Source organism: Ictidomys tridecemlineatus, chromosome 6, assembly GCF_052094955.1.
Source record: "Ictidomys tridecemlineatus isolate mIctTri1 chromosome 6, mIctTri1.hap1, whole genome shotgun sequence".
NCBI classification, from domain to species: Eukaryota; Metazoa; Chordata; class Mammalia; order Rodentia; family Sciuridae; genus Ictidomys; species Ictidomys tridecemlineatus.
The window spans coordinates 13,476,379-13,497,052 of record NC_135482.1 but is presented as its reverse complement, the minus strand read 5'-3'; the positions used below and the strand labels follow the sequence as shown (position 1 = coordinate 13,497,052).

Here is a 20,674-nt window from a genome sequence, read left to right as displayed (position 1 = left end):
GCAGGAGGCTGAGGCAGGATGACCTCAAAGGCAAGGCCCCACTCAGCAATGCAGCAAGACCCTGCCTCAATAGAATTTAAAAATGGGCTGGGATGTAGCTCAGTAGTAGAGCACCTGCCCAGCATTGTGAGACCCTGGGGCCAGTCCCCAGTCCCCAGTAGCACACACAGACATATGTTTGGCACACAAGTACCCAGGATCGTAAGGGTTTCCAGTATTTCTCTGCTTGCTCCCCAGGACCTAGAACTGTGCCTAGAACCTAGTAGATGCTCAGCTAATACTTACTAAGTGAGTGAGTGAGCAGAGCTGGTCACCCTGTGCTTCTCTGTGGCCCTCTAACAGCGGGTTCTCCACGTTCTGCTCTCAGTGTTGGAGCCACCCTGTCATCCCACTGTCCCTGCTCCCTGTCCCACACCCTGTGCCTTCAAAACAGCGTATCTCCCATTTGGCACTCGGGGATGATACTCCTGGCCCAGATTTTAATTAGCTTCCCTCACTCCTGAGCTGACCAAGAGGAGAAGCCTCTGGCTCACCTGGGGGAGAAAAGCTTGTGGGGTCACCTTGGGCCACCTCCTCCTCGGGGACCCTGTCCTACCTTGTCCCTGCCCCTCTCTGTCTCCTCAGCCATCGACCACACTGAGTACCCTGGTCTCAGGACCTCCCTCTCTGGACTCGGAGCTTTCTAAAAACTGCAGCTTCCTTGAGTCTCTTCAGGTTGGCCTGGACAGATAAACCAGAGCTTGCTGGACACCAGCCAACATGGAGCTAGCAAGGGCTAGAGACGGTGAGTGGGAGAAAGAAGTGGAGAGAGCGGGCACAGACCCCTGTTCAGGATAATGAAAGGGAAGAGAGAGGAACGCGATGGTGGGAGGCGAAGGGCTGGTTTTGAAGTCCAAACCCTTTGGGGCTCAGTGCCCCAGGTCCTCCATGACCCTCCCCTGCCTCCTAGTTTGGCTCCTCCCACCTTCTGCACCCTCACCTCCAGTCCCTTCCCTGTGTGCAGAGCACAGGCCTCGGGCCTTTGTCCTCCCCTAATATGATCAGAAGAAGAGTCTTTAGTCAATATTTGCTGAGCCCCACTTTATAAGCTCACTTACTCCTCCTGGGGCCCTCGGAGGGCAATGCCATGACTAGTCTCGTGGTATCGGCAAGGAGACAGAGGAGCATGCCCCGGGGGTGCCCTGGTAGCCTGCAGAGCTGGGATTCAGCTCAGGCCAGACCTCAGAATCTGTGCTCTTGCAGCTTTGCTTTGCAGCATCTGCTTACCAGGGTCCCAGCTTGCCCTGGATTCACCCAGGCTCACCCAGCACCCCGAGGCTCACCCAGCACCCCGAGGCTCACCCAGCACCCCCGAGGCTCCCAGGCTGACTTGGCCCCCTGCTGGGCCACACAGCGGGACCCCGTGGGACCCACACAGAGCTCTGCTCTGCAGTTCTATCAAGTTACTTCCACTGATGGTGGGCCTGTGTCCCCAGCCACCTGGGAGCTTGGAGGACAGGCATGGCCCGTGGCCCTGCCCACGTGTGTGGCTGAGAGAGTGAAGCACAAGGACCTCCCGCTCTTGTGGGAAGGTCAGCATCATTCCTCCTCTGTCCTTCAGCTCTGCATCTGAGCCTGTTCTTGAGCCTGATTCTGGAAATGCCCATCTCTGTCCTCCTCCATCTCACTTCTTCTGGTGGCTTGGCACGAGACCTCCCAGAACATTCCTGTCGTGGGATTCATTTGGTGGGAAACACGGTCTGGGCACATCCTACTTGGAGCAGGTCTTGCTTCTCATAGACAAACGGGTTCGCCGAGCCAGCCCTGGATTCCTTTCCTGCTGCCAAGTCTCTTAAAATAGAAAAGGGTTTCCAAGCCAGTTGTACAAGCATTTAAAAAAAAAAAAAAAACCAACCTGATAATTTCCTATCTTGTTTCTTAATAAATTTAACAGTAAGGGAAAGACTTCTGGCACTGACTGGGTTATTGAATTCCTAAATCTTTTGCTTCTGAGAACTTCATTTACTCAGATTATTAGCAAACATTTATCGACCCCCTTCTCTGTGCCAGGTTCTTCCTATGTATTAGCCCCTTACAGCCTCCTAGCCCCGCCAGGAGGTGGAGAGAAGCACTGTATCCAGGGAGGAGAGGGCTCAGAGCGGCCAAGTCAAAGCCCTGGCTGCTGCACGGGAAGCCGGCAAGCGGGTGTCTGCACCTGGCCAGCTGGTTCTTTGCCTATTCAAGGGCTGCTCTGCGTCCAGATTGAGCAGCGTCCAGCAGTGGGATGGGCGGTCAGTTCTGCTGCGCCAGCTGCTGCTTCCTGGTTGCTAAAGTGGAGTCTGGTGCTGGAACAACAGAAGACCATTAGAGCTGGGCCACAGGACTTAGTGCAGCCAGAGACAGACCAGCAGAGCCAAGTGCGGGTCCAGGGTACCAAGGCTCACGTGGTCAGCCCTCCCCAGCACGGGATGATGCCATCCCCTCCCGACTCAACCCCTCCCCATTGCTACACCATAACCCCCCCACACACACACACACACACATACACACACACACACACACACACACACACACACTCAGGGACAGGTAAACTATTGGTTTCCTATAGTAAGTCATTAGCAAATAAAATATAATAATAAAATATCAAGTCAAGGCAAATACTGTGAATAAAAAAAGTGATTAAATGATATAATCCGGATTCAAACCTGGGTCATTTGAACTCAGAGACTTTGTTCTTACCTTTTACCTTTTACTGTCCCCCTAAAATATTTGGTCTCTACCCTTTAGCATGACTGAGAATTAAAAGAAAATCGAACTTGAATATGTAAACGGTTTGCCACAGTGACCTGCTCAGGAAAAGTTAGGTGGTCTCCTCCTCCATCACCACGGTCCCTGTATCATAGAGGGCTGGGCGGGACATGCTGCTGGCTGGCTGGCTTGGCTTTCTGCTTAAGGGTAGATAGCATCCCCTAGGACAGTAGCAGATGGGAGAAAAAGGACAGGGCATGAAATTGTCCAGAGGGGGCCATCCCACGCCCAGGCGGAGGGAGGTGGACAGGAGGGGAAATGCACCTGGGCCCCATCAGGACAGAAGACCAGGCGGGGTTTGTCCAGGGTCCTGAGTGACCTGACCAAGATCGCCTCTCCCCAGTTGGAGGAGATTTTGCAAAGACGATCTGCAAATCTGTTTGAGTCCAGACCGTAAATTCAAAAGGCTGCACACCTGTGGAAACAGGGCAGATATAGGTTGAGGCTTTAAGTACGTTGTCTTGTGTAATCATCACAGCAAATCTGTGAGGTGCGTTGCTGAATCCCTCTCTGCAGGGAGCAAAGCTGAGTGGAGAGGGAGGAAGAGGAAGTGGTTGTCTGGGTTGAGCAAGGGACAGCAGCAGGAGGGGCAGTCAGTTCTGTCAAGGTCAAGGTCATACCCAGCCCCCTCTCCCCTGCCCAGACCAGGCCCAGAGCAGCTCAGCCTTCTATGGGTGGGAATGTGGGCACTCAGAGGCACGATGGGTCATTCTTTAGGACCCATGGTAGGTGCTTTTGAAAATTTGAATCAATTCCCTCCTTAGTTAATGCTCGACACGCCGGAGTAATAGGATTTCGGGGAGAAATGACTTTGCAAGCTCCCTGGATCCTGGTTTTTCCCAAGCTCCCTGGACATTTGAGTCATATTTGAGTCTTGGTTCTCTCTGTCTTGAAACTGGGGTCTTAATCACCAGGACGTGGCGGTCCCTGGCTGCCACAATGGGAACTGATGAGCAACCCCAAACTCAGGCCTGCTCTGACACTGGAGTACGACACTGGGCCTTCCTAGTCACCTAGAGGATTTTTTATACAAAAAATAATAATAATCAATGACTTCGGTAGATGTGTAAACACCAGGTAGTCCTCAAAAAGAAGAGAAAGCCCTATCGAGTGTAGGTGTCCCAAATCCCTGTAACGCAGTTCTCGAAGCTTCTTTGAACCATTACATTCTCACATTTAAACTGCACAACCCTCTGGAAAGCAGAGGAATGTGTTGCAAGGGAAATAGTTTACCCACCTGCTGAACCGTAAGTAGCCCCAGGCTGGGTGTGCACACTGCCCGATTCCGCCTCGGTGTACGTGGGTGAGAGTCTGCTGTTTGCTCAGCGTAGGGAGAACCTTTGATACACATTAGTCTTTTTAATTCCCTTGCCCTACCCCCACCCAGCAGTCCCGAGAGAAAGACAAGCCATTACTGTTCCCCCCGTTTCACAGCAGAGGAAAGAGACCCCCGGAGAGGGGAGGCGTGGAGCTCCGCCCACCGTTCAGGGCCTGGCTCCTGGATCCCCTTGGCCGACTCTCTGACACCCCTTTTTCCTAACATGGAGGACCTTGTTATCCTAAAACTGGGGTCACTTGCTGGGGGTCACGATGCCCCTGCACTTACTGAAGTGAGCTCCTTAGGGGCAGGAAGCCCCTGAACTAGAGAACCCGAGGTGTCAGGTGAGGGGCCAGCCCACCATCCCCTTGGCTTGGCCTCCGACGCAGGTGAGTGGCAGCAGGTGAGCGCACAGACCACGACTCAGAGCGCCCCTGCCTAGGGCCACCCGGAGGACAACAGGGCTGAGGGCGTGGCAGGGGTGGCCTGGCAAGGTGGGCATTTCTGAGAGAGCCCAGTGTCCCCGAGGTGTGGCCCCAGGCTGTGTCCAGTAAACAGTGCCATGGGACAGACAGGTAGTCCAGGCTGGGTGCTGGCACCGTCCACGGAGTTTTCCAAACTGCTCTTACGACCCATGAGCGGGTCATGAGCCCATTCAGGGGGCTGCAGGCAGCATATTGTATTAATAAGACAGGAGAAGAGGTAGGGAAGAGCCCCGGCAAACACGGACGCTGTCTCCCACAGGGAAGGGTCGGTGCTGTTTTCCATGAAAAATATTTTTGTGAAAATGGGTGTGGTGCGTGTGTGTGTGTGTGTGTGTGTGTGTGTGTGTGTATGTGTGTGTGTCTACTTCCTGGGCCGTGATACAAAACATAATCTTCTGAGTCACAAAAGTATTTGAAAAGCAAGTGGTTGGAGGAGAATCTTAGAAACAAATCAACTTCTTCCATTTCCCAATGATGCCATATGAGAGATCTAATGCTCATTTGTACCCTTTATCCGTTATTATTAGTCATTTTTAAAAAATCCCACCTGGTACGTGGCCTGCCCCCTGCCTCAGCCTCTGTTCAGCTGCAACCACTCATGGGCAGCAACGGGCAGCAAGGGTCAGTAACAGTCCTGCCACCCCTGACCAGACACCCACCTTCCAAGGAGAGGCCTTTCCAGCAGGATGAAGAGTGGACATGAGCCACTTGGCCTTGGCCTCCGCCTCCCTGTCCCTGCAGTCTGTTTACTCAGGTGTCAGAGCGTATGGGTACGTGGGCGCAGGAGTGTGTCTCGGCTTTCACAGGACAAGGGTGACCAGGAATAGGTCAACGGTGCTGGTCTTGGACGTTCATCGGGTTTATAAAGACCTTGCCTTTCTGCTTTCTCTGCGGCTCCGGAAGGCCGCCGGGTTCACAACCCAGGCATTCCACAAACGCTTCCTATTTACCACCCACTCCTTGTTCTTCCGATTCCTGATAAGACAGCACTTCATTCCTAACTTGTCCCATGGTTTTATGGCTCTGTATGTAGTAGTGTCTCTCCTTCTCTCCGACTGGGCATCCCTGAGGACAAGCATGAAGTATACTGTGTCACTGTCTCGGTCCCTAACACAGCGCAGTGCCGGCCTTATTCACTGTGTCCTCTGTGACTGGTACTTAGTGACTGTGTCTGTTAGCTTTCACCCTAACCATGGTGAGTAACAAAGAGGCCCTGTCTCAGGGGCGTCTGGGGCAGCTCTAAGGGGCCAGTCATTCCCGGCTCTGCTGCATGTAACTCTCTCCCCAGACCAGCAGGCCAGTCAGGGCATGAGATAAAGTAGAGACAGTGCTTCTGAGACCTTGGAGTCCACCAGTCAAGTCCTCAAGGCTGAAGGTCAGGAAGCCAGAAGCACACACTGCCTTAGGGTAGCCAAGGAAGAGGGAATATTTGAGGAATCTATGCAAGCGAGACCAGGTTCTGGATAGATGTTTAGGGAACAGGAAAGAAAGGAAGAAAATAATTGGATTCTAGGGCTTTCCGGGAGTATTCACCATATAAGTTGCCAAAATGCCTGGGGGATTTTCTGCCTCCCAACACACAGCTCTGCAGACAGAGCCATAAGCCTGTCCCAAGCGTGACAGCCTAGTCACCCAGTTCCATTTGCTGGGCAAGCCCTCGGAAGCCACGGCCAGCAGCAGCTGCCTCCCAGGATGCTCAGGGCCTGCAGCTGCCTCAGGGAAGGAGGACGGGGCAGTGACCATGGGGCTCATGGGCAGCATCTCCAGGTGGACGGAATCCCTGCCAGGCCCAAGGGGAGGATTGCATTTCTTGGACAAATGCCCACGAGGTTGTAAAGATCAATAATCAGGACTCTGAGGGGACCCTTTGAACCAGCCAGACACCACGGCCAGAAGGGGTCCTGGGCTCGGTTCCTTGTTGGCTCCTCAGGACAACCCTGCGGCCGCCTGGGGCCTGCAGCCCTCCCCGGTGACCCGAGGGGTAACAGCGGTCTTCTTTCTTGTCTCCCCGGCTACAGGGGTGCTGTGCCTGCCAGACAGCCTGAACCTGCACCGAGACCCGCAGCGCGCCAGCAAGCCCGGGGAGCTGCCCATGTTCAGCCAGTCGGAGCTGAGGACCATCGAGCAGTCCCTGCTGGCCACCCGCGTGGGCAGCATCGCCGAGCTGAGTAAGTGACGCCGCTCCTCAGCCCTGGCGCCGTGACATTCCTCTGTGGGCCTAAAGGGACACCTCCAGCCCCTCAGAGCCTCAGGCTTTGTAACCAGCCAGGTGACGGTTTATTGAGTGCCTGCTGTGTACACGAGATGGTATTAATGCAGTGGGGAAGGGGTGGGCCCTGAGCCAGGGGCCTGGGAGTTGACCACTAGTCGAGGTCCAGGTGCTCATCTCTGATCCTCATTTTCCTTTTCTATAAAATACAAGAAATAGCGGTGCCCAGCGTGGAGTTTGCGGGTGGTGAGGCCGTGAGAGAAAGCCCGCTGGGGGCCTGGCCCGGGGCCTGGCCCACGGCACACAGGTGCTGCATAGACGGGGGCTGCTCCCTGTCGGTCTCCGTGCCAGGATCCTTTTATCTGGGGGCAGGGGGGTCACCAGGATTGAACTCAGGGGCACTCCACCACTGAGCCACATCCCAGCCCTATTTTGTGTTTATTTAGAGACAGGGTCTCACTGGGGTGCTTAGTGCCCCACTTTTTGCTGAGGCTGGCTTTGAACTAGCCATCCTCCTGCCTCAGCCTCCTGAGCCTCTGGGATAACCAGCGTGCGCCCCTGCGCCCAGCCACACACCGCGCCAGCTTTAAATCACAAGTCAGATCACTGCCCCACCCTGTTCCAAATCCTCCACTGCCCCCCTCTGACCCAGAGGAAAAGCCAAAGTCCCAAAATCCCTCCCAGTACCCCCCACACATCTTCCTCTCCTGTTCCTCTGGCACCTTCTTGTCCTTGAACATCGTGGGCACGCCTGGGGACCTGTGTCCCCTCTGTCCCCTCTGCCCGACGCTCCCTCCAGATCACCATGGCTGGCTCCCTCAAGATCTTCAAGGGGCACCCATGTCCCCTCCTCAGAGAGGCAGCTCTGGCCACCCCATTTAAAAGTGTCACGCCCTGAGGGCTCCTGTGTGGGTCAGCTCAGGCCGTGGCTGGACGCCGCGGGAGGCAGGTGGCTCAGAAAACACTGACCCCACAGTTCTGGGGGCTGCAAGTCCAAGGTCAAGGTGGGGGGCAGTTCAGTCCCCGTGAGGGCTTCTCACTGTGTTCTCATGTGGGGGACAGAGAGGGAGGGAGAGAGAGAGGGAGGGAGAGAGAGAGGGAGAGAGAGGGAGGAGGTGGGGCGGTCTCCTCTTCTCACAAGTCCACTGACCCCAGCCTGGGCCCTACCGTCACCTGGCAAAGGCCCCACCTTGTGTCATCGTCACTGGGGTGAGGTGTCAGCAGGAATTCCGGGGGGGACACACAAGCCGTCATAGCCACTCTGTGGCCCTCCACTGCTGACATTTTGTGTCTGGTAGTCACCGTCCTATGACGTAGTCTGTACATTCTTTGGGTTTTTTTTAATAACAGCTTCATTGCAACATAATTCATATACGGTTCACTTCTGTAGTAAGTCCGTCGTTTCTAGTGTGTTTACCAAGTTGAGTGACCATAGCCACCGTCACGATCACCATCATAGATCATTTGCGTCACCCAACGGGAACCCAGTCCCCACTTGGTGGTCATTCACCTCCCGTGACCCCTGGGCACTTTATATCTTACTTTCCTGGTTTTAATCCTCTCTCACAACTCGCATCTGTTCTCCCTGACAGTAGGAACGTTTGATTTATTCACTAATATAACAGCAACAGCCAGAATACTCTCTGGCACCTAGTAGGCCTTCAGGAAATCTGAAGGAAAGGAAGGAGGCAGGGAGGAAGGAAGGGATGCCCAGAAAAGTAGAAAAAAAGAGGCCGAAAGGTAGAAAGAAGGAAGGGGCCCAAGGTCGGGGTGTCCCAAGTCCAAGGAATAATCCGTCTCCTTGTGCACCAAATCCAGGGTTGTGCTAAGTCTGACCACCGGAAGAAAATGGCACCGTGCTGCTCGTGATCCGATTGATCGTCCAAACGAATTTGCTGTTTTAGTCCCGATGGAGTCAGAGCACTGACCTCAGAAATGGTCCATTTAGGTTGAAGTTGGGGTTGGTCCTGCAACTCGACCAAGACGGGCATCCTCCCTGGGGCCCGGCCTGCCCCTCTAGCCGGGGACACCCACTTCAGGCCCCTGAAGCCACGAGCTGCCTCCCGTCACCGTGTCTTCTGGCTGTCAGTCATGCAACTGTTCTGAAGCCGAGGGACCCTGGCTCAGAATACTTTTAAATGCACACTGTGCGCAGGGCCACAGAGCAAACCTGTGTTCATACTCAGTTATCCAAATCTTTTAAACCTAAATCGTGGCCCGGTCAAACTGGGCTCCTGCTGAATGTGAATTCACAAGCTCTAGTGGCACGTCTGACGGCCCGTGATTCTGAGGCACACATGTGGGCGAATGCCACTCGAGTTATCCCCAGCTGGACCGGGACGAGGGAATCTCTGCTCCCAGGGTGTGCAGACGCGGTGTCCCAGCAGCGCCTGGGAGACGTGACTAGAAGAAGAAATGTCACCCGTCTGGGGCTTTGCTAATTCCCAGGACATGACCCTGACCCTGGACGTGTACAATCTGGCTGCAGCCTTGGGACCTGTCTGCATGGTATTGCCAGGCATGAGGCCCCTGCACCCCTGCACCAGGTGGCCCAGTACCTGACCCCCCCACCCCATGTCTCAGAGGTTGGTCCTGGGAGAGCTCAAAGTCCCCTCCTGACCCTAGACCCCTGAGGGGCCCTGCATAATTCTGGTGCCTTCCTCAAAGCAAGCACCTGCTGAACAGATCCGCACGCCCCCTGCGCGGGCAGCCTGCAGGCGCAACCTGCTGCATAAATTGTTTTTAAGGATAATTTGCTCTGTAAATTAAGCCCTGTCATCACTGAATGTTGACTTTCCTGTGCGAATTGCCTCACGCAGATGGGTGTTGTTAATTGCGAGTGGGTTCCGAACATCCGTCCAGTCAGCCCCGAGAGCGTGCGCAGAAGCACTTTGATAAGCCGTCAGGTCGGCAGAAGGTTCAGGGTGGCCTCTCTGGATCTGCCGGTGGTCTAGCGGGCTGGCCCTGGGGTCCAGCACAGCCTGGCTCTCTGCGTACAGAGAGAGCGGCTCTTCCTATTCACAGGCCACCTGCTGAGGTAACTGCGTTTCTGCAGCCAAGGGGAGATGGAGAAGGGTCTTCAGCAGGAAAACACTGCCTGCCAGGGTCAAGAGCAGAGCCCCTTTCCTAACAGGTGACAATCCCAGCAGATGAGGGTCCCCGCACTAGGGCACCAGGACAAATCCCCACAGCAGTGACTTCCCCTGTGTTCCGTGGTCCCCACTTTATGATAAGGGGTGAAGGGAGGTCCAGCAGACAGCTCCACTCAGACCCGAGAGCCCCTCTGTGAGATCGGGGGGTGGCCGGGGCTGTGACCGTCACCTGGGGGGAACCTGCTGTTTGCACTGTAGGGTGCAGGCTGGATTCCATGCTCTGATCCAAACTGGAGATGGAACCGTTCACAAAGGTTACCACGTCCCTAAATAGGGGATCACCCTGCACCCCAGGCTCTCTCCCGGGGACCCCTGCCCAGTTCCTCAGGGTGCCATATTACAGCCCAGGGCTGCTTGATCCACCGGCCTGTGGCCACCTCCCCCCGTCCAGTCTGTTTGGGCGCTACAGCTTGGATCGCGGATGTCCCCCAAAGCCTCCTGCACTGAAGCCATAGTCTCCAGCCCGTGGCCTCCATGAGCTGGGCAGCCTCCTCCACCCCCCACTCTGCTGTGATTCTCTGTGCCACCGCGGGCCCCAAGCAATGGCACCAGGCCACCACAGGCAGAAACCTCGGATACCGCAGGCCAAAATAAATCCTTTGTCCCGACGGGGATGTGGTCACCATGATGGAAAGCTGACCGACATCCCCGCTTTGGGGTGACGACATTTCCATCTCTGGAACCGCCACTGTGTGGATCCCAGATGCATCCCAGACGTCATCATTCCCGTTGCACAGACGAGACAGACTGAGGCTTAGGACAGGTCCTGGCCTGGCCCCGGGCTCCCCAGCCCGTGAGCGGCAGAGTCGGGACTCAGACCAGTTCCCTGCGGCCTCTGCTGGGGGTGCCCAGGCCCTGAGCGCCTCCTGCCTCACCCAGAGCTGGGGAGGCAGCCGCTGAGTGTCGGGCAAGTGACCTGAAGGGAACTAGCCCCAGACACGGAGAAGGTGCTCAGTCCCGCTGGACTTCTGAGCCCCGGGACCTGGGGCACATTCTAGAACACGTGGAAGGGAGGCTCCATCGGGACACCGCAATGTCCCCAACTGACACTGAACCCTCAGAACTTCCCAAGATGCGGCACCTCGTGGCTGACCTCAGCATCTGCCCTCGGCGTCTGCGGGGCAGCACTGACCCCTTCCCTGACCCAGGAGCAGGGCTGGAGGAAGCAGTGCGCCCCGCTCCCCAGCCAGGCCACACAGAAGCAGGGGACCTGGATTCCCTCCTTTGGGGACCAGCTCATCCCTGCCTTTGGTCCCGTCCACCTCCGAGACCTGATCCTGGCTTTTCTGCCCGTCACCCCAGTCTGGCCCCCAGCGCCTGATCAAGCCCCACCTGAAGGTCATTAACTACAGGGTTTGCTTCTCTTGTTCCCATAAATGAGAGTTTCGTGGTAAAGTGCCTCTTGCTGATGTCTTTCCCCACTATACTGTGAACCTGTTGTCCCCACTCAGACAGGGCCATGAATTTACACCTGGATCAGAAGGTTTTCTAACTCAGAGTCTCTGGGGGAGAAAAACAACTGCATAGAAACAGCCCTTCTGGCTGAGGCAAGGGTTCTCTCTCCTTGTTTGAAATGTGGCTGGGCTCTTCTCAGAGTCCTGCTGCCTCTGGCCCTGGGGTGTACCTGTAACCTTCTCAGGGGGCAAGGTAGCCGCTGGCCTCTTGGTAGGTCCTGAATGGGCACTCGTGCTTCTACCACAGGGCCTTTGCACCCACGGCTCACTATTCCTGGAGGTTCCTCCCTCACTTCATTCAAATCTCAGCCAAAATGTCATCTCGGAGAGACGTTCCTGTGACCACACCACCCACTGACCCTCCCCTTCAGTCCCTGTCCCCTCTCCTGCTTTCATTTCCCTCTCGGCACTCATTACTACCGACACACTGTGAGTCTGATGATTTTCTGACTCCCCCACCAGACTCTGCTCCCACGAGAGCTGAGACTCTTGTAAACGTCACTGAAGCCCTGATGCCTAGAACAATGTCTGACACACAGTAGGACTCGATATGTGCTTGATGAATGACTGAATGAGTGAGTGGATGGCTAGCTTCCCCCTGAATCCCGAGACGAAGTTCTGCTGTTCCTCCATCACTCCTCCTCCATAAGAACAGATTTCTGGTTAGTTGGCACCTAATGACCTGGATTATACATAGTCCTGTCCCTTCCTCTCTTCTTTCTACTTCTTTTCCTTTCCAAGGGGAGAGGTCTGGGTGAGGCAAGTTAAACAGCAGTTTATGACGCTGGAGAACACCTCAGTGCTCACTTATGCTGTGTGACTTGGGGCAAGTGACTTGATCACTCTGATCCTTATTCTACCATCTGTGAAAGGAGGGTGGCCATGCTTGCCTTGCCCCAGGGTGTGGGAGGTCTGAGGAACATATTATAGAAGTGCTAGTTAACCGTGGTAAGATGAAGAGCAGGGGAGGAAGCGAAGGTACTGTCTCAGCATGGGCTGGGGCAGAAGGAGCCCCCATTAAAATGCATAAACCAGAGTGACAGAGCCCCCATTAAAATGCATAAGCCGGGTGACAGCTTCTTGGGAGCTGGTAAGAGGAAGGCACCGGGGATGATCAGGTGACACACAGAACACTAGTTTTAATTGCTCTGCGTGTTTTATGAGTACCAGAAGAACGTAAGTTCTCCATTTATGGCACTGGTAGGAAGTTTCCTTGTGAGTGAATTTGTTTGTGTGAGTGAACGAGCCAATTTAAAGCAAAATATTAAGTAAATAAATTGTATGAGCACCCACAGGTAGGAGCGACGCCGGGTGGCGAGTCCCAGGGGCTGACGTTGGGAAACATGATCACCGCTAGATGGATGCTCAAGTAGGCTCCGCTCCGAGGCCCAGATTCCAGCCTCCCAAGCTCAGGGGAGCGAGTGACAGAGGATTTGTTGTTTGGGGTTCATGAGGCTGGAGAGGGGGACAGCCGATGGCACAGGGAGATGGTGGGGTGTGAAGCGGACCAGTGATGTGAGGAGCCCCCTGCCCGCCCGTCTCCGTGGCCCGGCCTCCTAGGAGACAGACCTGAGGTCCCGGATCCAGGTGCTGCTCTGCCGCTCGTGGTGGTGGTGGTGGTGACGGAGGTGATGGTGATGGTGGTGATGACGGAGATGAAGGTGGTGGTGGTGATTATGGAGATGATGGTGATGGTGGTGATGACGGAGATGAAGGTGGTGGTGGTGGTGGTGATGGAAATGATGGTGGTGGTGGTGATGATTATGGAGGTGATGGTGATGGAGATGATGGTGGTGATGATGGGGATGATTGAAATGATGTGGTGATGATGGAGAAGACCGTGGTGATGAAGATGGTGGAGATAATGGTGGTGATGGAGATGATGGAGATGGTGGTGGTGATGATGAGGTGATGTTGATGAGATGACAGTGATGGTGATGGAGATTGAAATGATGTGGTGATGATGGAGAAGACGGTGGTGATGAAGATGGTGGAGATAATGGTGGTGATGGAGATGATGGAGGTGATGGTGGTGATGATGAGGTGATGTTGATGAGATGACAGTGATGGTGATGGAGATTGAAATGATGTGGTGATGATGGAGAAGACAGTGGGGATGGAGATGGTGGTGATGGAGATGATGGAGGTGATGGAGATGGTGGTGGTGATGGAGATGATGGAGGTGATAGAGATGGTGGAGGTGATGGAGAAGACAGTGGGGATGGAGGTGATGGAGATGATGGTGGAGATGGAGGTGATGGAGGTGATTGAGATGATGGAGATGATGGTGGTGATGGAGATGATGGTGGTGATGGAGATGATGGTGGTGATGGAGATGATGGAGATGATGGAGGTGATGGAGATGATAGTGATGATGGAGGTGATGGAGGTGATAGAGATGATGGAGATGATGGTAGTGATGGAGATGGTGGTGGTGATGGAGATGATGGAGGTGATAGAGATGGTGGAGGTGATGGAGAAGACAGTGGGGATGGAGGTGATGGAGAAGACAGTGGGGATGGAGGTGATGGAGATGATGGTGGAGATGGAGATGATGGAGGTGATGGAGATGGTGATGGTGATAGAGATGATGGAGGTGATAGAGATGGTGGAGATGATGGTGGTGATGGAGATGATGGTGGTGATGGAGATGATGGAGGTGATGGAGATGATGGTGGTGATGGAGGTGATGGAGGTGATAGAGATGGTGGAGATGATGGTGGTGATGGAGATGGTGGTGGTGATGGAGATGATGGAGGTGATAGAGATGGTGGAGGTGATGGAAGAAGCAGTGGGGATGGAGGTGATGGAGATGATGGAGGTGATGGAGATAATGGGGATGGAGATTATGGAGGTGATAGAGATGGTGGAGATGATGGTGGTGATGGAGATGGTGGTGGTGATGGAGATGATGGTGGAGGTGATAATGGAGATGAGATAATGGTGATGGTGATGATGACAAACATGGTGATGATAGAAGAATAGTGCTGAATACTGAGTAAGCATACACAGTGTACCAGACACTTTTCCAAGTACTTTGAATGCTTTATATGTATCTCCTCATTTAATTCTGTGGAGGAAGTACTATTATTATCCCCATTTTACAAATGAGCAGACCAAGGTTATGTACTTCATGGATGTTTTTCATTTAATCCACATAACAAATTCATTATGTCATAATGACTCCTGCGTTCAGAGAGGTTAAGTAACTTACCAAGAGTCACACATCTAGATAGTGGCAAGTTGGAGGCTCAGATTCAGGCAGTCTAACCCCATGCTGCCTTTTCCCAGGGTACGAGGCACGGTCTCTGCCCTTGAGGTCAGTACGGGAGGTGCAGACGGTCAACAGTGAAGTGCCACATAATTTAGCAAGGACATCCTAGCACGTGGGCAAGAGGGCGACTTGATTCTGACTGGGGGCATCCTGGAGGGCTCCTTGGAAGAAGGGGCATTTGATCACGTCCCTGAAGTCTTCAGTAATTGGGGGACAGAAGAAAGGGCGACCCACAGGGAGACCACAGTCATCAAACCCGGGAGCCTGGGATGGCAGGGCGGGCTGCGCGGTGGCCTGAGGACCCAGGGATCGATCTCCTAGCCCACCCAGGGCGGGGGTGCCCAGCAGCCAGGCTTCCCAGCTCCTGCGGGAGGGAAGAGGTGGGGGGGCCATGATGTGGGCCCCTCCTCTTCTCTCGTCCCTTTGGATTTTTCTTGTTTCATGTTATTTAGTGGGAGCTCTTGAAAGAGGGAGGCAGAAAAGTCAGCGTGTTCTGCCTAACCCTGGATGTGGAGGGTAAATACCAGGCGTTGAGCTTGTGATTCTGACAATATAAATAGCACACGGCAGAACTCAAAGTTCAGAGACTAGAGAAAGTGGGATGGGAATGTCACCCTTAATCCCCGCGGGCAGAGAAGGCTTTGGTCAACACGTTGGGTTTTCTCTGCCCGCGACTTACTTTGTGCACAGCTTTTAAACCATAATCCTGATCCCAGCGTTCGCAATCCTGAACTTTCCTTTTTGCCTTTCCATTTTAACTTGAAGGTTCTTCCTGGGACCGTTGCAGAGAGGCGCGGGCATCTTTAATGACCTCACGGATGGACTATTCAATCTCGAGGCTACGCGGGGCTTCCCTGAGCCAAGATTTTTATAGACGAGCATTCATTGTGTCAAACTTTGGATCCTGTAAATAGGGTTTGGGTGCAGATCCGTGTGAATGAAGGCTTGGTTGGATTTTGAATTCTAACTCTAGGACACATTCCCAGGGTGGGCTTTGTGGCTGAGGGCTTGGGGTCAATACCTTTGCTACTCCATGCTCAATTGCTCCAAGACGGACGGACAGCTGGCCAGCTGTCGTGGCAGCCTTGAGAGAAGGACCTGAGTCCTGGGGGGTGAAGACACACAGGCCTGAGAGCCAGATGGGCTGGGGGTTGGGACCTCATCTTCCCCCACTAACCCTGTAGCCTGGGGCCTCGGTTTCCTTATCCATAAGACAGGGTTTCCCCCTTTGGGCATGGTGGACATTCAGGGCTGAATTCTTTGTGGGGACTACCCCGTCATCAGATCCGCACAGGACATTTAGCAGCATCCCAAAACTTGACCCACTGGGTGCCAGTAGCCCCTGAACGTGACAACCCCAAATGTCTCCAGATACTGCCAAATGGCCCCGGGAGGCTAGGTCAGTTGGGGACCACAGCTGCAAAATTGAGATGATATTGATCCACACCACGAGGAGCACCCAGAGGGCTGGACACGGTGTCCAGCAGGTGCCCCACGTGCCTGGCGCGGCCTCCGTGCTTAATGGATGACAGCTGTTTCCGTTGTTCATGATGATAGTGACCATTGTGGTCTCCTGCTGTTGGACACTGCAGAGAGGACACCTGGGAGGGCGAGCTGACCAACAAGGGGCCAGTCCTGGCTCTCGGGGCCTCGGTTCTTGGACGGCACTTCCAGCTCCTGCTGTTTAGGACGGGGACTGCTGGGAGGGGTCACTTCCTGGGGAGCCAAGTCCTTCATGCTGCCCTCCCTGTCCCTCAGCCTGGCCACCCTCAGTTTCCCAGATCCTGCCAATTCACTGAAAGGCAGCCCCTTACCCAGTGTCTGGTGATCCCCAGGTGACATAGGACTGTGTCCCCAGGTGAGATGGGCGACATAGGACAAAACCTCCCAGAAGCTTTTGAGAGTCCCCAGGTGGCCCATGACCCATGGCCACTCTTTCTTCCTGCCTTGCTCAGCTCAGCATGGGGCTGCCCAGGGCCTGAGGCCGTGACCCCCCGGAACCTGCCTGGAGCCCCACACCCCCTCCTGCCGTGGCTGGGGCCACCTTTGCCCACCCTGACACCCAAGCCGAGGGCAGTTCTGGAAACCCCCCGTCCGTCCTTCCTGCGGCTGCACAGTCCACACCGCCCTCCCCTCCTCCGCACGGGGCAGCAGGTAGACGGCAGCCAGGCGGCACGGAGCTCTCTGCCCGACTCCCGTGTGCCGAGGCTGCTGTGGTCCCTGCTGTGAGCCACTGCCACCGCGTGAAGACCCCTCCCTTGCCTTGTGGGTGGCCTGCTGTGCCCTGGAGCCCGTGCAGTGGCCGGAGCCTGTTCTTACCCTCTGTGGCAGGGAGGTCACTGTCCTCATTGGTAAGATGCGTGTGCTGTGAGGACCCACGTCACGGGGCTGTGTGGCCCTGGAACAGTCCCCACAGGGTGCCCAGCACTGCAGCCCACACAGGAAGCGCTGGGTGCAGGCTGGGTAACACCCCCACAGCCTCAGCCCATGGCCCCCGAACCAAGCTGCCCGGGCTGCACGTTTCATGACCAATGGCCACAACAGGCCACTGTAAAGAACGTGGGCCGTTCACAGTTTTCAGGGCAGAGCCCTGTCAGCCTTGCAGGGGGCCAGGTGGGCCGTCTGCTCCGATGGACCAGGCTTCCTGGCACATCGGTGTGGACTTACTCTTTAGGACAGTGGTCTTCCACGTTTCCCATCTGTGGCCCCTTGGCTTCCCTCCCCACCTGCCTCTAAAGGAGCTCGTCTTTCCCTGATTCTCCTTTTAATTTCTTGGGTGTGTTTTCCAGCTGTGGGAAATGGAGAGAGGAAGAGCAAGCTCTGGACTAGGAATGGTAAAGTTCGAAGAGGTGTAGGGAAGCAACCTCCCTGTCACCATCGTGGGTGCTGCTATAGCAAAGTACCTGAGACTGGGAAAGCTGAAAGATTAGAAATGTATTTCCTCAGAGGTGTGGAGATGGAGGAATTCCAAAATCAAGGTGCCAGCAGGTTTGGCGTCGTGAGAGCTGGCTCTCTTTGCTTCCGAGATGGTGCCTTGTTCCTGTGTCCTCAAGCAGAAGGCAGAAGGACAAGAGAAGAGGGCTTTTCAGCTCTGAAAAACAGGAAGGGAGTTTGCCTTTTTGTTCCCTCAGGACCCTCAGCTGATTAGACAGTGCCTGCCCGCAATGGGTGAGGGCAGATCTTCTTTACCCTGTCCACTGGTTCAAGTGCCAGTCTCTCCCAGAACCACCCTCACAGATGTATCCAGAAATAATGCCTGACCAGCTATCTGGGCACCCCCTAGTCCAGTCAAGTTAGCATCTGTAAGTAGCCATCACACCCCTGACTATGGTCTCCTCAGCCCTGGCACCTGCTGTCCAGGTATTAAGCCCCTGGATTAGACTCTAGTTAGCTTGTCCTCATGGGGCCTTGGAATTCAGGTAACTCAAGAGATCCTCTTTCTTCTGACAACTTTTATCAGAAATACCGACTGCTCAAGATATTGCCTCCAGAAGGATTTTGAAGCTACATTGGCACTGGGTAGGCAGGAGCTCTGAGGACCCACACAGCTGACTCCCCTTAAAGAGGGCCAACAGCCCCACAGCTGACTCCCAAAAAGCCCCCACTGTCAATCATATTTTGAGGTAGTGCCCCCCACTTGGGACACAGAAACCTAGACAGGAGTTCTAAGCCTCCAGAGGAGAAGCCCCTCCCTCCTGCTCTGCCACACTGACCTGGGTTTCGATCGCAGGCAAAGGTGGAGATGTTCCGCGGGAGGGTGGAGAACGTGCAGGTCTGAAGGCTAGATTTCTGCTGGACAGTGGGGCACGGGCATGGGGAGGTGGCACCGCATCAGAGATTGTGTTGGGGTTCTCCAGAGAGACAGAACCAATTGTGTCTGCACACGTGTGTGTGTATGAGTGTAGACAGGAAGAAAGACTGAGAAAAATTTATTTTAAGAATTGGATCACGGGCTGGGGTTGTGGCTCAGTGGCAGAGCGCTTGGCTAGCACGTGTGAGCCCTGGGTTCGCTCCTCAGCACCACATGAAAATAAATAAGTAAATAAAGGTGTTGTGTCCATCTACAACTAAAAAATAAATATTAAAAAAAAAGAATTGGATCACTTGGTCATGGGGCTGGAAGTCCAAAATCTACCAGATAAACCCACAGGCTAGAAATTCTAGTAAGAGTTAATGCTGGGGCTGGGGATGTGGCTCAAGCGGTAGCGCGCTCGTCTGGCATGCGTGCGGCCCGGGTTCGATCCTCAGCACCACATACAAACAAAGATGTTGTGTCCGCTGAAAACTAAAAAATAAATATTTAAACAATTCTCTCAAAGAGTTAATGCTGCCTGGAGCAGAGTTCCTTCCTCTCTGGGGAACTTTAACTTATGGAATGAAGTCCACCCACATTATGGAAGGTCATCTGCTTTACTCAAAGTCCAATGATTTCAATGCTAATTACACCTTTAAAAAAAACACCCTCATATCAACATATAGAGCAGGGTCTGACCAAATGACTGAGCACCGAAGCCCAGCCACACTGACACATCCAATTAACCATCACAGGCGTCTTAGATGAGTGTCTTTCAAAGTGTACAACACAGTCTGCTGTGCATGGGATGATTCTAAGTTGGACAATGCGGTGCGTCGAATCATACCAATCCCAGAGTGATTCTTTCCCATTCATTTGTTACTTTAGGAAGAAAGACTCGGTTGGATATGAGCCCCTGACCCTTGTCTAACACTTACTATTTGGAATAAAAGAAAGCGGGAGCAGAATTCAGCCAGAAATGAATTACACTCCTCTGCGTTTGCTGGACTCACTTTTCCATCAACTTTCTATTTTGGACCATGGACTGATTTGCTTCCATTTGTGATAGTGACATCATCTTCCTTTTTTTAGATAGATGTATTTACATAAAACAAAATGAGCCTCTTTCACTTTAATTAAAGAATTATTTAAGAGGAGGGGAGAGTGTTCTGGAAAGAGCAAATAGTCCATGCACAGTGTCGGAGAGCGTGACCCGTTCTTGTGTCTGCAAATATCATTGGCTCCAACCTAGGCCTGGGAGCCGGGCACAGGGGCTTCCCCTCCTTGCGTTCCACAAGCACAGGAGCAATGGCCCCGACAGCCGCTGAGCTTGACTCAGCACCCAGGTCCGGTGAGCCCCTGGCAGCCACGTGATGAGCACACGCTCTCCTCTCTGCCTGACATGTGACCCGGAGGTCCCCTGGGGCCCTTCAGTTAAGGAAGGACCCCAACGATCAGAGTCTCTGCAGAGATTTCCAGACACAGCTTCTCTGCGGGTGTTGCCTGCCTGGAGGATGTGACGTCTTGCTTCTGTCCACAGGTGACCTGGTGTCCCGCGCCATGCATCACCTGCAGCCCCTCAACGCCAAGCACCACGGCAACGGCACCCCCCTACACCACAAGCAGGGGGCGCTGTACTGGGAGCCCGAGGCGCTGTACACGCTTTGCTACTTCATGCACTGCCCGCAGATGGAGTGGGAGAACCCCAACGTGGAGCCCTCCAAGGTCAACCTGCAGGTGGAAAGGTAAGCCTCGCCTGTCTCCGGTGGCCACAGAGGAGCTCCCCCGTCACCTCAGCCTGCCACTCTGGGGAGCAGTGAGGGTCCATGAGGGGAGGGATCCTGGGGTCAGAACCTGCCCCTTCCCAAAACTTGTCGCGGGATCCCGATGGAAACCTGGTGTCCTGCGGGGACAGCCCAGAGCCAGGGTTCTCCAGACTGAGTCTTTACGGGGCTCGTCCTGTTGAGGTAAAATGGCTTTGGTCCTGGAGTGGGCCCGAAAATCCAGGGAAGGGCCTCTGGGCGCAGCCAGCTTCCTGTGGGTGAAGTCGTCTCCATCCTCCTTCCCGATGGCCTCCCTGGGTCCACGGGGAACCAGAAGCACTGGCTCAGCCAGAGGGGCTTCCCAGGGGGCAGGAGGCTGGGCCACCCGAGGGAGGACAGTCTGGGAGAGGCCTGGCTGGGGCTGCCCCAGCTCTGCTTC

The 20,674-nt window shown here is 54.5% G+C and overlaps 1 protein-coding gene across 4 annotated transcripts in view; it reads left to right on the top strand.

Moving 5' to 3' along the window:
• The window catches only part of Abtb3 (ankyrin repeat and BTB domain containing 3), a 245,760-nt gene that overhangs the window by 142,470 nt on the left and 82,616 nt on the right, over window positions 1-20,674 (top strand). For all 4 annotated transcript variants that reach the window (XM_078052878.1, XM_078052876.1, XM_078052875.1 and 1 more), the window contains exons 2-3: window positions 6,609-6,758; window positions 20,013-20,217. In XM_078052878.1, the coding sequence (XP_077909004.1) occupies window positions 6,609-6,758; window positions 20,013-20,217 (355 nt within the window). The remainder of the gene's footprint in view (window positions 1-6,608; window positions 6,759-20,012; window positions 20,218-20,674) is intronic.